Below are 12,792 nucleotides of genomic sequence, written 5' to 3'. Positions count from 1 at the left end.
TTTTCTAATGCATATTGTGTATTTGCCAAGTCTCTGGCTCTTCACAAAGAAATGATTAGTGCTCTCAGAAACTCAGGCTATTCCGACTTATTTTGCTCTCTAATGTAAGTGGCTCATGAGCAATTATTGAACAAAAAAACTTTTAAGAATTTAGCAGAAATACCAACAGAACTAGTCAGAATAAAAGGGAAGAAAAGAAAGGCAGGGGCGGCTTTTTCTCCAAGACTAGACATTACTTAGTGACAAGGACAACTCATTCCATGTAAGGGCACGTCAAAAACAACATACATGCTTCTACAGCACATAACTCTTGTCATTGAATAAAATGGTATAAGTAATACCATATTCATTATTGTGCACAATATTTATTACATGATGTCACTCAACTGGTTCAGCATAAAAACTATCTGCTCTTATTTCTAAGCATCACTAACCAGAGGCAAAAGTACTCACAAGAAGTACGAAATACCACAGGGGATAAAACACCACCATTACTGAAATTTGAGACTTGCACCTGCATTTTCAGAATATTACACGTAGGTCCTATTTATTTTACTTACTGTGCTGTATCTATGTCACCATCAGGTTTGGTGCTCAGTTGTTCCAAGCAGTCTATAAAGACCTAGAAAACAATAAAGCAAGAAGTACATTTTCTGCCAGAAAAAAAAAAAAAAATCTTAAATTCACTTTTATAACAATCAATAGAAGCAGAAAACCATCACTGCCTCTGTCTTAAACCCAACATAAATACAGTAACATTTTACTTACACTTTCTGAATGCATATTTTCAATTTTATATCCATCACAGTTTACTTGTTAAAAAAAACACAGGACTTTTTAATTTTCCCAAGTGATATTCATCATGCATGTCTAAAATTATGCAGTGATAATCTGCATTTGAAAAGGCATTGTTAATAGTTTTCAAGTGCTCAATCTAAACAGTTGATCCCAAGCAAACATCACAGAAGTATCACTAAAATCCATTTGTTGCTTTGGCTCACGATTTCTTATTTAAGAAGACTATAAAAATGGTTCAAATGTATTCAAGAAAAAGGATCAGATTTTGCTACAAAGAATACTGGCTTCGAATGCAAAAATTGAAAGCTAGCTCTTCAGCTAATGAAAATCAGTATTGCTCCTTTTCACTGCAGTATATCAATGACAGCTCAGCAAGTGTCTTTCAATTGTCAGCAAAACCTTGAACAGTCATGACTGGTAAAATACTTGAATATGTCAGCCTCTGAGGATTTAGTATCATCAGATTCAGCTAGTAAGCTCTACATACTTTTAAAGAAAAACATTTCTCAGTTTTCCAGAGTATATCAGAGGAGTAACACAGTCACCAACTTAAGGTACCTTTTGGGAGGTGGGCAGGGTACAAAGCACACATTTTTGTTGATCACCAAGTTTCACACTTAGAACTGCTCGAGTTACCTGCATGATCCCAATGCTCAGCTGACACACATCCTCCTGTGTTTTCTGCTGCTGGAAAACCTGAAGATGCAAGCATAATATTTCAGCAGAATAGCTTCTTGTGGGCTTATTCTCAAGAAAAGCCTGGGTATACTATCCCTAAAGAGATTACACAATTGTAGGAATGGATGCTGGGACACAACTCAAAGATCTTTGTTTTTTTCAAGGATCTTTGCACCTAAAGAAGGATTCCTCATGCACTGTAGATTCTTGTGAATAATGTTCACTGAGATACTAGACAAACCAGCTGTAAAAATAAAAATAAGGGAGGAGAAACAATACCCACAAAGGAGCCCAAGGGATTTTGGAAAAGTATTAAACTTCCTTACATAACTGAAACCTGAAAGAAAACATCGGTATCACAATCAGCTGTGGTCTCAAGGTATTAAGTGGTGGGTACAATGAGGACTGCTGATTTAGAAGTGAAAAACTGAATTTAAGTTCTGCAAGTAATTTGGATGCAACACTGACTGAAGAGTAACTCCTTGGAATGGCACCTTCTTTTTTTCCCCTCATGTAAATAAAGTCACATCTTTTGCTACCTGAAAGTTACGTTAGTAGCTTTTTCCTTTTTTTTCAAAAGAACAGCTTTAAAGGTTTAAATACAGGTTCAATCTTCCCCATACATACACAATTATCCCAGCAAAGGAAACAAACAGAATTCTAAAAGCTAGCAGCAGTGAAAAGGGTGTTCATGATTAAAAAAAGAAGGAATTTATACCCCTGTATCATTATCTGAAAGTTCTTGTTATGAAACCCAACAGTAATTAGCATAAAAAGAACAAAAATAAATGCATAAATCGAAACTTACACTGGCCTCTCCAGGTTTGCAGTCTAGTACAGTTTTAAGAGATTGCAAGGAATGTATAATGCACTGTTCAAACTGGGTTGGCTGAAAGGCAAAAGACTTTTTAGCTTTATCATGTCAAACGTATACTACGCAAAATTATAGAAACGTCCATGCCATACAGTAAGCTCTTTATTTCCAAATTATCCTAAATAAGGTAGAGGGTGGAGAGAATTAAAAAAAACACAACCCCCCAAAAAAAAACAAAAAACCACAAAACAAACCCACAATTCATATATTACCAATGGACCTTTTTGTAGTGATGTCCTTTTGTACTTAAGCTTGTTACAGAATTATTACCATAAGTCAATGCACATTTTCCTACCTGAACAAGACACTTCTGCATCAAACAGCCTTCTCTGAAAGGGTCATGAAAGATTTTTATAGCTTGTTCGTGGTAGCATAGATTGACAACTACATTATAGATGCCTGTGACGCTCTCCTCCTTCCCCTCCTAGATCTAAGTTGGGATAGAATTTCACCTGCGATATCTGATATTTCTGTATTTTATTCCAGCAAAAAGTTTCTAAGAAAACCAGACTGAAATTGCTTTCACACAGAGGAAAAACACCCACTGGATTGGGGGCACTTTTTTTTTTTACCTTCGGGTTTCCAAACCTGAAATACCAATGTCTTGCTGCATGGATCAATTTCACTTTGAAAGTGCACACAAGTTCACAGCATCAGTCATCAGGCAGTTTTTCCTTGTCTTTCCCTCTTCCCTGATAAGTCACACTTTTTTTTTTTTTTTTTAAATGAGGCTGCCTGCTGGTATTAGGCAGGAAGCTATCATGCAGGGCAGTGTGTGGCAGAGAGGTGTCACTGTTGTAGAAAAGAGGGACATCATCCTATTGGATTTGCATCAAGGAGGTGGACAAATGAGTTTCTAAGCCATGTAAACCCACTTTTCATCCAGTGGATAGTTTATGGAAATGTCACTAACTTCAGGCTTAGGAGCAACTTTTATTTCTGTAACTGCTGAGGTGGAGGTGGACCGTCAAAAGTGATATCTGCACGACAACCTGAAACTCATGAAAAAAGCCACCAAGACAATCTGTAATGATTATTTTGGGACCCGCTTAAAAGAAAAAGACTAGCAGTAATCCTCTTGGGTTTTGTTTCCACAGAATAAAACATCACACCTCAGGGGAAGAAAGCTGTTCAGGTATCTTATTTTTTGGATATTATGAAACCAAGGAAAACTGGTTCTGTGTCTTACTCTACCTTTTACCTGGAATATAAATGCTAAAGGAGTTAGCAACCAGTATTTCCTGCAAACATAAAATAAAGTTTCTATATTAAGCCTAAAACATTCCCAAAGAGATGGTGTGGCCCTTCTTTGTACTGGTTAACTTTTGCCACAATTTTTGCTATAATAATACCACAATGAACTCTGTTCAGTAGATAAATAATCCTGTTATGATAAAACAATCAATTGCAACCATGAAAATTTATCATGTCTCAACCTTGGCCTCAAAGGTAACTAGGGAAGTGCTGTACACATAGAATTAGTGGGCGATTTCTAAATACGAAAGAGACCCAAGTACTTTTTAAACAAAGATGGGTTAGGATACAGCAAAACCATAAAGAAACAAAGTGAAAACCAGAAAAGTTAAGGGACTTGCTCAAGTCAGTGGCAACTGAAACCAAGACCAGAAGCTGCATATCTGGTTATAATACTACAATTGCCCAATAACACACTTTTCTACAATGTGTATGTATAATGTGATTGCTTAATACCCTCCTACTGAGCTTCAAACACATATTTATAGAAGCAAGTAAGAAAACCTAAGAAACTCTGTGGAGCATTCCCTTAGATAATACACACAGAGCAACTCTTCCTCCCACAGGCCCGTTCTGCTTTCACGGATTGTTTTTAAGTCACACCTACAACATGCTTGCTGTGTTTTAGGCATTACTCATTACTGTTTATTTCCAGAAAACATCTCACTAATTTATCTGAATCTGGTTTCAAGTCATTTGTTGTTTGTGGGTAGGCAATCTCCTAAATTAGTTGTTTTTCAGTTCAATTTCTCATTATAACATATAAGTGACCTATTTATTTAGCTACCAACCAATTCCATGGTAGTGTGCTTACTAAATTTTGAAGCATTTTGATGTGAAATGAACTTGTTGTGACCTCAAAAATAATTTTTTAGTTCAGTAACCCATCCCTAAAATAAGATGCTTAACAATGAAAGCAATATTGTATATATATCTCAGCAAAATCATGCTAGATGTCATTGGTAATTATACTGATACATTTAACCCTACATAAGGCAGAAAGTCACGCTACGTTTCTTGTTGTCTAATTGTTTGTTTCTCAATATATGGCACAAATCTACAAAGCTTTTATTTGTGCTTTTGAAGGTGCAAAACAGGAAAAAATATTGCTGTCTAGTAAGTAGCATAAAGTTGCTTCAGGTAAAATAGTTTAAGAAGTAGAAACAAAAATTTTTGAAAAGTTCAGGAAAAAAATATTTGGCAATGGTATCTGTTAAGAGTGCTGTAAATAAGTAACCAAACAAGCCATTTTGTATTTTTTATCTTCCTATATTTTCATACTAAAAAAAAAAAAAAATCACTACAGATACCAGTATATACACATATAGACAAAGTAAAAAATACTTCAGGTTTTGGAGAATAAAACCGGTTTCAAAGAAAGTGTCTCCAACAGACACAAGAATACCTACCAATGATGTCAAACCCTCGTTGTCAACAACCCAGTCTTCCTTTTCAGCTAACCTCTTTATATCTGCAAGACAGAGCAAAAGGGTGAAAGGAGTGGGGAGAGGGAGATGGTATTTATTTTCATCATTAAAAACTCCTTGAACTTGAAAAGATAAACCACAGACATTGGGACTGCAATGACTAGGCATACAAGGAAAAAGCACTAAAAGCTTCAAAGCATTCAGCATTCTCAAATGACTAAGAATGGAACTCACACATGGTACGCTGCTGACACCACAGAGAAGCGTATCTATGATACATGGCAAGAGCTGCACAAAGTACATCTTTTACTGGAAAGCTGAAAATTAAAGGAATATTGTGAAGGCTTTCGGCTTTGTTTTTATTTTTGAAAATTTTTAATCACAACAAAATACTGCATTTAACAACCCAAGTCTCTAGTCTATTATGTTCCAGCTCTTAATTAAAAATGAAAGAACAACTGGCTAGCATTTTAGCAAAGGCAGAACAGACAACATCTAATTCATATGTAATTATTATAAAAGAGGCACAGGGTACCCATTAAGGGTCAAGGCACCCACAGTGCTAGACTTTCTTCAAAAATGCATGACAGCATACGCAAAAAGCTTGCTTTTCATTACCCAGAAGGTGCCAACTTCTATAGGCTTACTGAAACTAACAGAAGCTAAGTCAGGACATGAATCTAAAACTCCTGTATTGTAAACAAAATTCTTCTATGAACATGTGCATTCTGCATCATTGCTTTCTGGGGCGGGGGGGGGCTTAGTCAACTTGTAAACAGAACAAAACAAGTAACTATATGCAGTTTGTGGGGGCTTTGACACAGAGTTTTTCATACACAAGTTGCTCATCAGAACGGTCTGTATCTCATGCAACTCCCTTTAAATAAGCAAAAAAATTTGGTGAATTACTATCTCTCCCCAAAATCCAAGAAAAAAGGATAACTAATGCATGCTGAAGGATATTTTCATTATCTTGGTGCTTTAATTAGCTAAATTAAGAAGCTTAGTTATGGTGTCATACCCTGCAATTCTACATCTCATGGAAGTATAGGCTTTGTGAGGATAAAAAGTATTAAGGAATTGTGCAGAATGACAACTATGTTCATTTCCTTACTTAGTAAACCTCTTACTTCAAGCAATATGCTTGTGAGGCTTTAGATTGCACTGGTCAGCCTTTACATGTTTCAGTGGCTGCTCACTTTTGCATTCAGTTCTGAGCTGATACAAATACAAAAGAAATCATTTTCTTTCTCATATTTCATTGCTCATCAAATTCCAGTCAAAAATATTAATGTAAAACTCATCTAGTCTGGCACCCATGTAATTTGCCTTTTGTGACCTTTATGACCACTGATCACATATGAGAGGGAAAGAACACAGGCTGCTTCTCGGGACTACTGTGAGTATATGGGTTTATCATAAGACAAGAAGAAAACCCTGCGCGTGGGCAGATTTGTCCTATTTAAATAGCTAGAGTGCTCTATTAAAAAAATTCAACTGATCTGAATGCCTTTACGAACTTACAACATGCAAAAAGATATGAGACCAAACTTTGATCACCAGTCTATGCAGCTCATATTTCAGAGAGATTTTGGAAATGAGTCAAGTCCAAGAGGAACATTTCAGACTTACATATTACAGATATAATTACATCTGAGATGCTTTTATATATCTCCAAGAGAATATTCATTAACTGTTCTTTCACTGGTTCCCTAAAAATAACAGTTTATCCAAGGGCCAAATTAACCTGGTTCTATCCAGAAAAACTATCTAAACACACTCAACATACGCAACTGTGTTTTAGGTGGTGGTACAGCACAAAAGGAAAAAAAAAGGGTCCCACAGATAAGGCACACAGTGCAACAATATGGAATTTAAGTCACCATTCAGGCAGGAGTATTTTCTCTTCTCCTGTTTGATGCTAAAGCCAATAGATAGAATTCCTTCACTGGTAGGGAATGGAAGTAGCAGTCACTGAAGGCTACTTTTACTGGCTAGATGAAAGACACCCAACATAACATACCAGCAACTTAAGGGATCTGACCTCTTTTGATTCAAGACAGAAAAGTATGAATAAAGATATTCAGAACAAACAGAATAATTCACACACAGACTGGTAAATTTGCTTTAATAAAAAAGGTATAGACTAGCACAAGAGTTTTCCTCCACATAATATACGTGGCTGGCAATCAGGATATAAGAAGCGGGAACTCTGTATCCTAAAGAACTGAGTTACTGTTGCAATGCAACAAGAAGGCAAAGCTAGTATGACAGAAGAGAGCTTCCTCAATCATGTATTGGAGCTCTCTGGACTGCACTGGAAAAGCTAGGTAGATAGCTTACAGATTTAATAAGCTAAGGGCTGTCAGCAAAATGGTTTGGAGCTAGATCCTTCCTTCGCAACAGTCAAGACATCCAAGGAATCACTCAGTTCTTAGACAGAGGACAGCCAGTTCTACAGGACCATCCCCATGTTACAATTAGAAAACCTCAAATTTTTTAACCTAGCATTAAAAAAAAAAAAAAAAGAGTTGATCTCAATTGTGCTAAGAGAAGAAAAGCAAAAGAGACTTCCTCGTACTATACATATCAATACTGTATCAATTAAACCACAGAGGCCTTATGATTTGTGTTCACCAGAAGTTTAAAAATTTGCTTAATATAGCCAACACCGCTTAGCACACTTAAGGCTTCAGTAAAACACTTAGCTTCATGTCAGCCTACAAAATAATGATGAATCATATGTTAAAAATTAAAACCTAATTAAACTGCAAGACCAAAAAGATCCTGAGTTGGTGGTGGTGTGTTTTTTTCCTTTAAATTAATTGAGTGTAATCAGTCTTTTGGAAAAAAGATCAAGTGAATAGTAAAGCAATCTGTCCTCATTTTAAGTGAGGCATTTAGTTCTGGAAGATTTACTTCATTCACATTTAAGTTCCAGAGTTGAATACAAGATGGTAAGACGAATAGCCTCTAATGCACACAGAGTCACGCTAGATTTAGAGAATGTGTCTGGATTGCAAGGCCAGTAACACGTATGGCAAAAGCTGTGTGCACAACAGGAATCCTGGAGATCATGCTAGTAAAAGGCCTTGGACACAACTAAAATACTTCATAAAGAGCTAAGGATTTTTGTTTTCCTTGGCAGTGGGACATTGCTCATTTAATTCTTTACTTTATAGAAGAACTCAAAAAAGAAAATAAATTATATTTCCAATATAGAAAAGCTGCATCATGAGATAAATCACTTGCATTGTAAAACTGTCTCAATGCAAAGGAAACAGATCTAAACTACTGTATCCATTACACTAAGGGAAGAACATTTCTGTCAGAAAAGCGAAATACTTGAATAACTTGTGAGATATTACAGAACTCAGCGGAGTCCACTGCCAGTACATTATCTGTAGCAAACATGGTTATCCTCCAGAACTTGATCTGGCCTAATCAGAGACAAAAAAAACCAAAACAACAACAGTAAACGATACACCTGCAGCCTTCTATTACCTTCAGCTGTGTGTTGTAAGGTCACAATAACACAACGTACACGAAGGTCCAAAATAAGATCCTGGATGATCTGAAGCATATCATTGGGTATCTCGAGTGCAGTTAGAGACTCGTAACTAAGCCTGGAAAGCAAATAAAGTTAGACTGAAGTATAAACCTTCAGGGTTTTTCAAGCTGATATGTGAGGGTTATTTTGGGGTGGTTTTTTTAGACATTTTCTCTGTATATGAATCTATGTTCTGCGTTCAGCAAATCCTAAGTCCACAACAGGGTTTCTGAGATATTGTTTACCTGCATTACAACAGAAACAGCCATCAAGCTGTCATAAATGATGGTGTGGCTGTGCATCAGATTGCCAAGAGTACACACATTTAAGGAGCCAAAATACACCTACTACATTACCAGCAGAGGAACTCATTTGCTGTATTGCTCCCAACTCCGACCAGGCACAAATCACCAGCTACTATAGCTGAGGATGGAAACATTAATTTCCATTTTTTGCTTCAGAAATAGCAAGTAACAGCATTTCAGCTTTTAACTATAACTGATTGCTGCAGTTGTGCTGAGACTTTAATTCGGGGCACAAAAGGAGGTTCTCTGCTTGTATCCAACTCTTGGAAATTTAAGAAAGGGCACTTCAAGTGCTATCGTTGCTATTTGCCCTACTGCTAACACTGAGCAAAATGCAGGTACTAGAAAATGTTAAAGAACAGGAGTAAGAAGGCGCAAGCAAGTTTGAGCAGTAAGAGGAACATTCCTAATCATTCATCTGTAGGCCCCAGTTCCTTACCCCTTGGGTGTAAACCTACCACTAACCAGACAGCTCTCTGCCCAGCGTAACTACTGAATTAGTAGATTACATAAATCTGCACTATCTCAGCCATGTAAATACCCATCTGTGAGAAGTTTAAGTGACTTTAGGCTGCACAGAAGTTCTGTACATAGAGTTGATTCAATTCCTATGGGAGCATGTACCTGTCACATACCTAAGATAATCTTTTTCCTAACATAACTCACCCCAACAAATATATAACTTTCTACCCTTACAATAAGGCAAAAGTCTTGCCAGTAACAGCTTCACTTTATCCCATAGGTCTAATTTATCCTGTGGAATGTATTCATACTGGGCAATGACAGAATAGGGTACAAGAGAAAGACTGTTCAACCACCCTAGTTTAAGCTGTGCAATACATACAAGCAAACAGAAAAATTAAGATCACACATATGTAAATACAACTCCTTGATGTTTACTTTTGTAAGTTTTAGCATTCTTAAATATAAGCAGAAAACGGTAAATCATTTGTGAGATGACTGAAAAGAATAAAATTCTATCCTGTGCTTCATAATGACCTCATGTAAATGAAAAGTAAGACTTAAGCTATTGCATAACTTTGCAACAAATGACACTTCATGAGAAGAGTTCACCTTTATTGCTGGTGTGAGTCACAGGAATTTATTAGATTGTCAGTGTGGGGCCTTGAAAACAAAAGTATATGCAGCACCTGCAAAAACCTCTGACCTGGTCAGCACTGGTTGATACCCCACCATGGGTTGCTGAGTTCCTCTTCTCCAAACTGCCCCTTTTCTTCTCTACTGTCAACCACTTTAAAGTCTAGCTCACTTCATTAAAGTGCCAGCACAAGCATCAATAAGAACATGAGGTGAGGAAAAGAGTGGGAGGGAGAGAGAATTTCCCCAGCTCTCAGTACAATTTTTCATTACCAGAGCAGTGACCAGAAAGTATAAAACAGCCTTCATTTATCCTATAACCTCAGCCTGGATTATACTTCGGATACCAGGACTGAAGCACAACCAACCATCAGAGAACCTGTTGGTTAAATTTCCAAGCCAACATCACATATGTGCAAGTGTAAAATTCCAGAATTTTAGTGAAATATGAATGAAAGTGGACTGCTTCTCATAAAAGGGCAACAGCGGTGCCAATGCTTGTTCCCTTGCTCATTTACACATTTTCATCAAATGCCAAGTTAATTCTTACTTAAACTGAAAGCTTTCCATAAAATTCAGCCAGAATAAGAAATTTCACATGGATTTCCCCCTCACCCCCCCAGCTGATTAAAATAAAGATAATGTAACCGGCAACAAACTTCGGGGAAGTGCTAAGCAGACTAGACAACAGGCATGCATCACTGATAGCTCCATCTGCAATAAGAGTAGTTATACATGATTATACCGATTTCTTTTCTTCCTCTGTGCTTTGTTTGTTACCTACTTGAAACTGCAGATAAAACGCATGGTATTATTTCCAGGTATTATTCAAGTTTCCAAAAGATAATGATAACCTCACATACTCCATAAGCAAATGGAAGCAAATTCTATATACTAAAGAGACATTTTGTAATTAATGATATGCACATTATTAAGTCTGTAAACAAACATCATTACAAGCAGAATGACATTACAAGCAGAAAGGAGTATCACCTTACCAAAACACAGATGTAAAAGTAAATTGAGATTTAAGAATGATACTACAGTGAGAAGCATGCTATTTTCACCCATTTAGGCAAAGAGAGGAAAATGCGTAGCAAATGAAGCAGGTAATTGCTTTCTACCCTGAAGAAACAAATCCCATTTCCTTCATGGAGTGTCATTCATTTGCACCACACAAATATTTCATTCAAACTTATTCATAAGATGCTATGGAAAAGTAAGGAATATATCAACACGTAATAAGGCTACATCTTGAGACATTATTAATTACAATTGCACACAGAATCCTAAATCTGCCATAAGTAATTTTTTTGTAATCCTATTTTCAAAAATGTTAACATTACTCAGATTAACACAATAAACAATTTGTCTTAAAGCACACATATTCTGGGAATAGCATCATTTTGTAGGTCCCCAGATCCATTTAGAATCATAGAATCATAGAATAGTTAGGGTTGGAAAGGACCTTAAGATCATCTAGTTCCAACGCCCCTGTCAGGGGCAGGGACACCTCACACAACCATGTCACCTAAGGCTCTGTCCGACCTGGCCTTGAACACTGCCAGGGATGGGGCATTCACAATTTACCTTACTGTCTGGATAACATGTGTCAGCCACTGGCCAGAAAGCTCAGATTTCATCTCCCAGCCACCATACTGTCTTGATTCTCCTTCTTTGAGGCTGAATGGAAGCAAAGCTCCACGGATAAGTTTTACCAGAGAGTGCATCACTTCCTGAATCATTTTCTGCATCAGAAGAAAGAAAAATCCAGCAAAAAGTCTTTTTGCAGCCATGTACTTACTATACACAATAGCTTGGAATGTATGATTTACAGGTGACTCCACACTCTAGACAGTAGATGAGAAGGTGTAAGGACACACAGATGATTTCAGAAATCTGATTTTCAAGGTTGTGACACGAAAGTATCTTGCTATGAAGGACAGCTAAAAGAAAGCAAGGTTCCCCCCTCCCTCCTCGTAACTTACCTTGAAATCATTTTGTCTTTGCCTTGCATTTTTCTTTGATCTTTCCATTTGGCCAGATTTTTCAGCAGTCTTGTGAAAATAAGAAAATTGAGAAGTGTAAGTATCTCATAACAACTGTTAAAATAATTCTGAAAAAGGGGGTGTCAAAGTGAAGAAGTGAAAACTAATGAGTTTATGATGCAATTATAAAAAATAACTCATGGCATCTCAACAAGCAAAGTCAATATATATTTCAAACTCTACCTACTGAAGGTCAGCGTGCTAACATTTAATTCTGAGGAACAACGTGTATTTAAAACAAAGAGACAAGCATAAGAGTTGCTCAAGAAATATGAGCTTCATGAGGTCAAAGATTTCTCACTGCAATATTGATGACAGCCAAAACATACATAGTCCAAATTTGCATCATGTTTATATGAAGAATCTATTTTCTCATCAGCCTGGAAGCTGCCCAGAGAAGGACACTGATGTGAAATAGGAAACACTTTTTGGAAAGAGGGCAGTTCGAAATTGTAACATGTGAGGACAAGGGTTGAGGGATTTTTGTTTGTTTTTAGGAATAGCATACTGTTGACAATGTTCTTTAAATAATTAACTGTAAAAGAGACTCTGCAAAATAATCAGCATCTTCGTGGACTGCTCACTTCCTTGGAAACAGAGGAACATGAGTATGCTTTGCATGAGACAGTTACAGTTGAAGAAAAACATGGTTTGACTAACAGTCTTCCTGTTTGTAGTTCTAGCCTTCTGCGGAGTCTACTGAGAAAGCTAAATTAAACTAAAAAAGTTATTTCAGATGCTGGGTTAAGCAGACAGAATT

At 36.8% G+C, this 12,792-nt stretch overlaps 1 protein-coding gene across 2 annotated transcripts in view; it reads right to left on the bottom strand.

Moving 5' to 3' along the window:
* EXOC2 (exocyst complex component 2) overlaps positions 1 to 12,792 on the bottom strand; it is a 124,307-nt gene that overhangs the window by 41,800 nt on the left and 69,715 nt on the right. For both annotated transcript variants that reach the window (XM_061449344.1, XM_061449343.1), the window contains 7 exons: positions 11,973 to 12,041; positions 11,575 to 11,732; positions 8,536 to 8,657; positions 5,014 to 5,075; positions 2,285 to 2,365; positions 1,435 to 1,494; positions 561 to 622 (listed from right to left, as the gene is read on the bottom strand). In XM_061449344.1, the coding sequence (XP_061305328.1) occupies positions 561 to 622; positions 1,435 to 1,494; positions 2,285 to 2,365; positions 5,014 to 5,075; positions 8,536 to 8,657; positions 11,575 to 11,732; positions 11,973 to 12,041 (614 nt within the window). The remainder of the gene's footprint in view (positions 1 to 560; positions 623 to 1,434; positions 1,495 to 2,284; positions 2,366 to 5,013; positions 5,076 to 8,535; positions 8,658 to 11,574; positions 11,733 to 11,972; positions 12,042 to 12,792) is intronic.

The sequence above is a fragment of the Pezoporus flaviventris genome, unplaced genomic scaffold (genome assembly GCF_033815535.1).
Source record: "Pezoporus flaviventris isolate CSIRO_AGI_PZ_B2104156 unplaced genomic scaffold, CSIRO_AGI_Pfla_v1 ptg000007l, whole genome shotgun sequence".
Taxonomy (NCBI): domain Eukaryota; kingdom Metazoa; phylum Chordata; class Aves; order Psittaciformes; family Psittacidae; genus Pezoporus; species Pezoporus flaviventris.
Note: the sequence above shows the minus strand (reverse complement) of the source record. Positions and strands in the feature narration are given on the sequence as shown.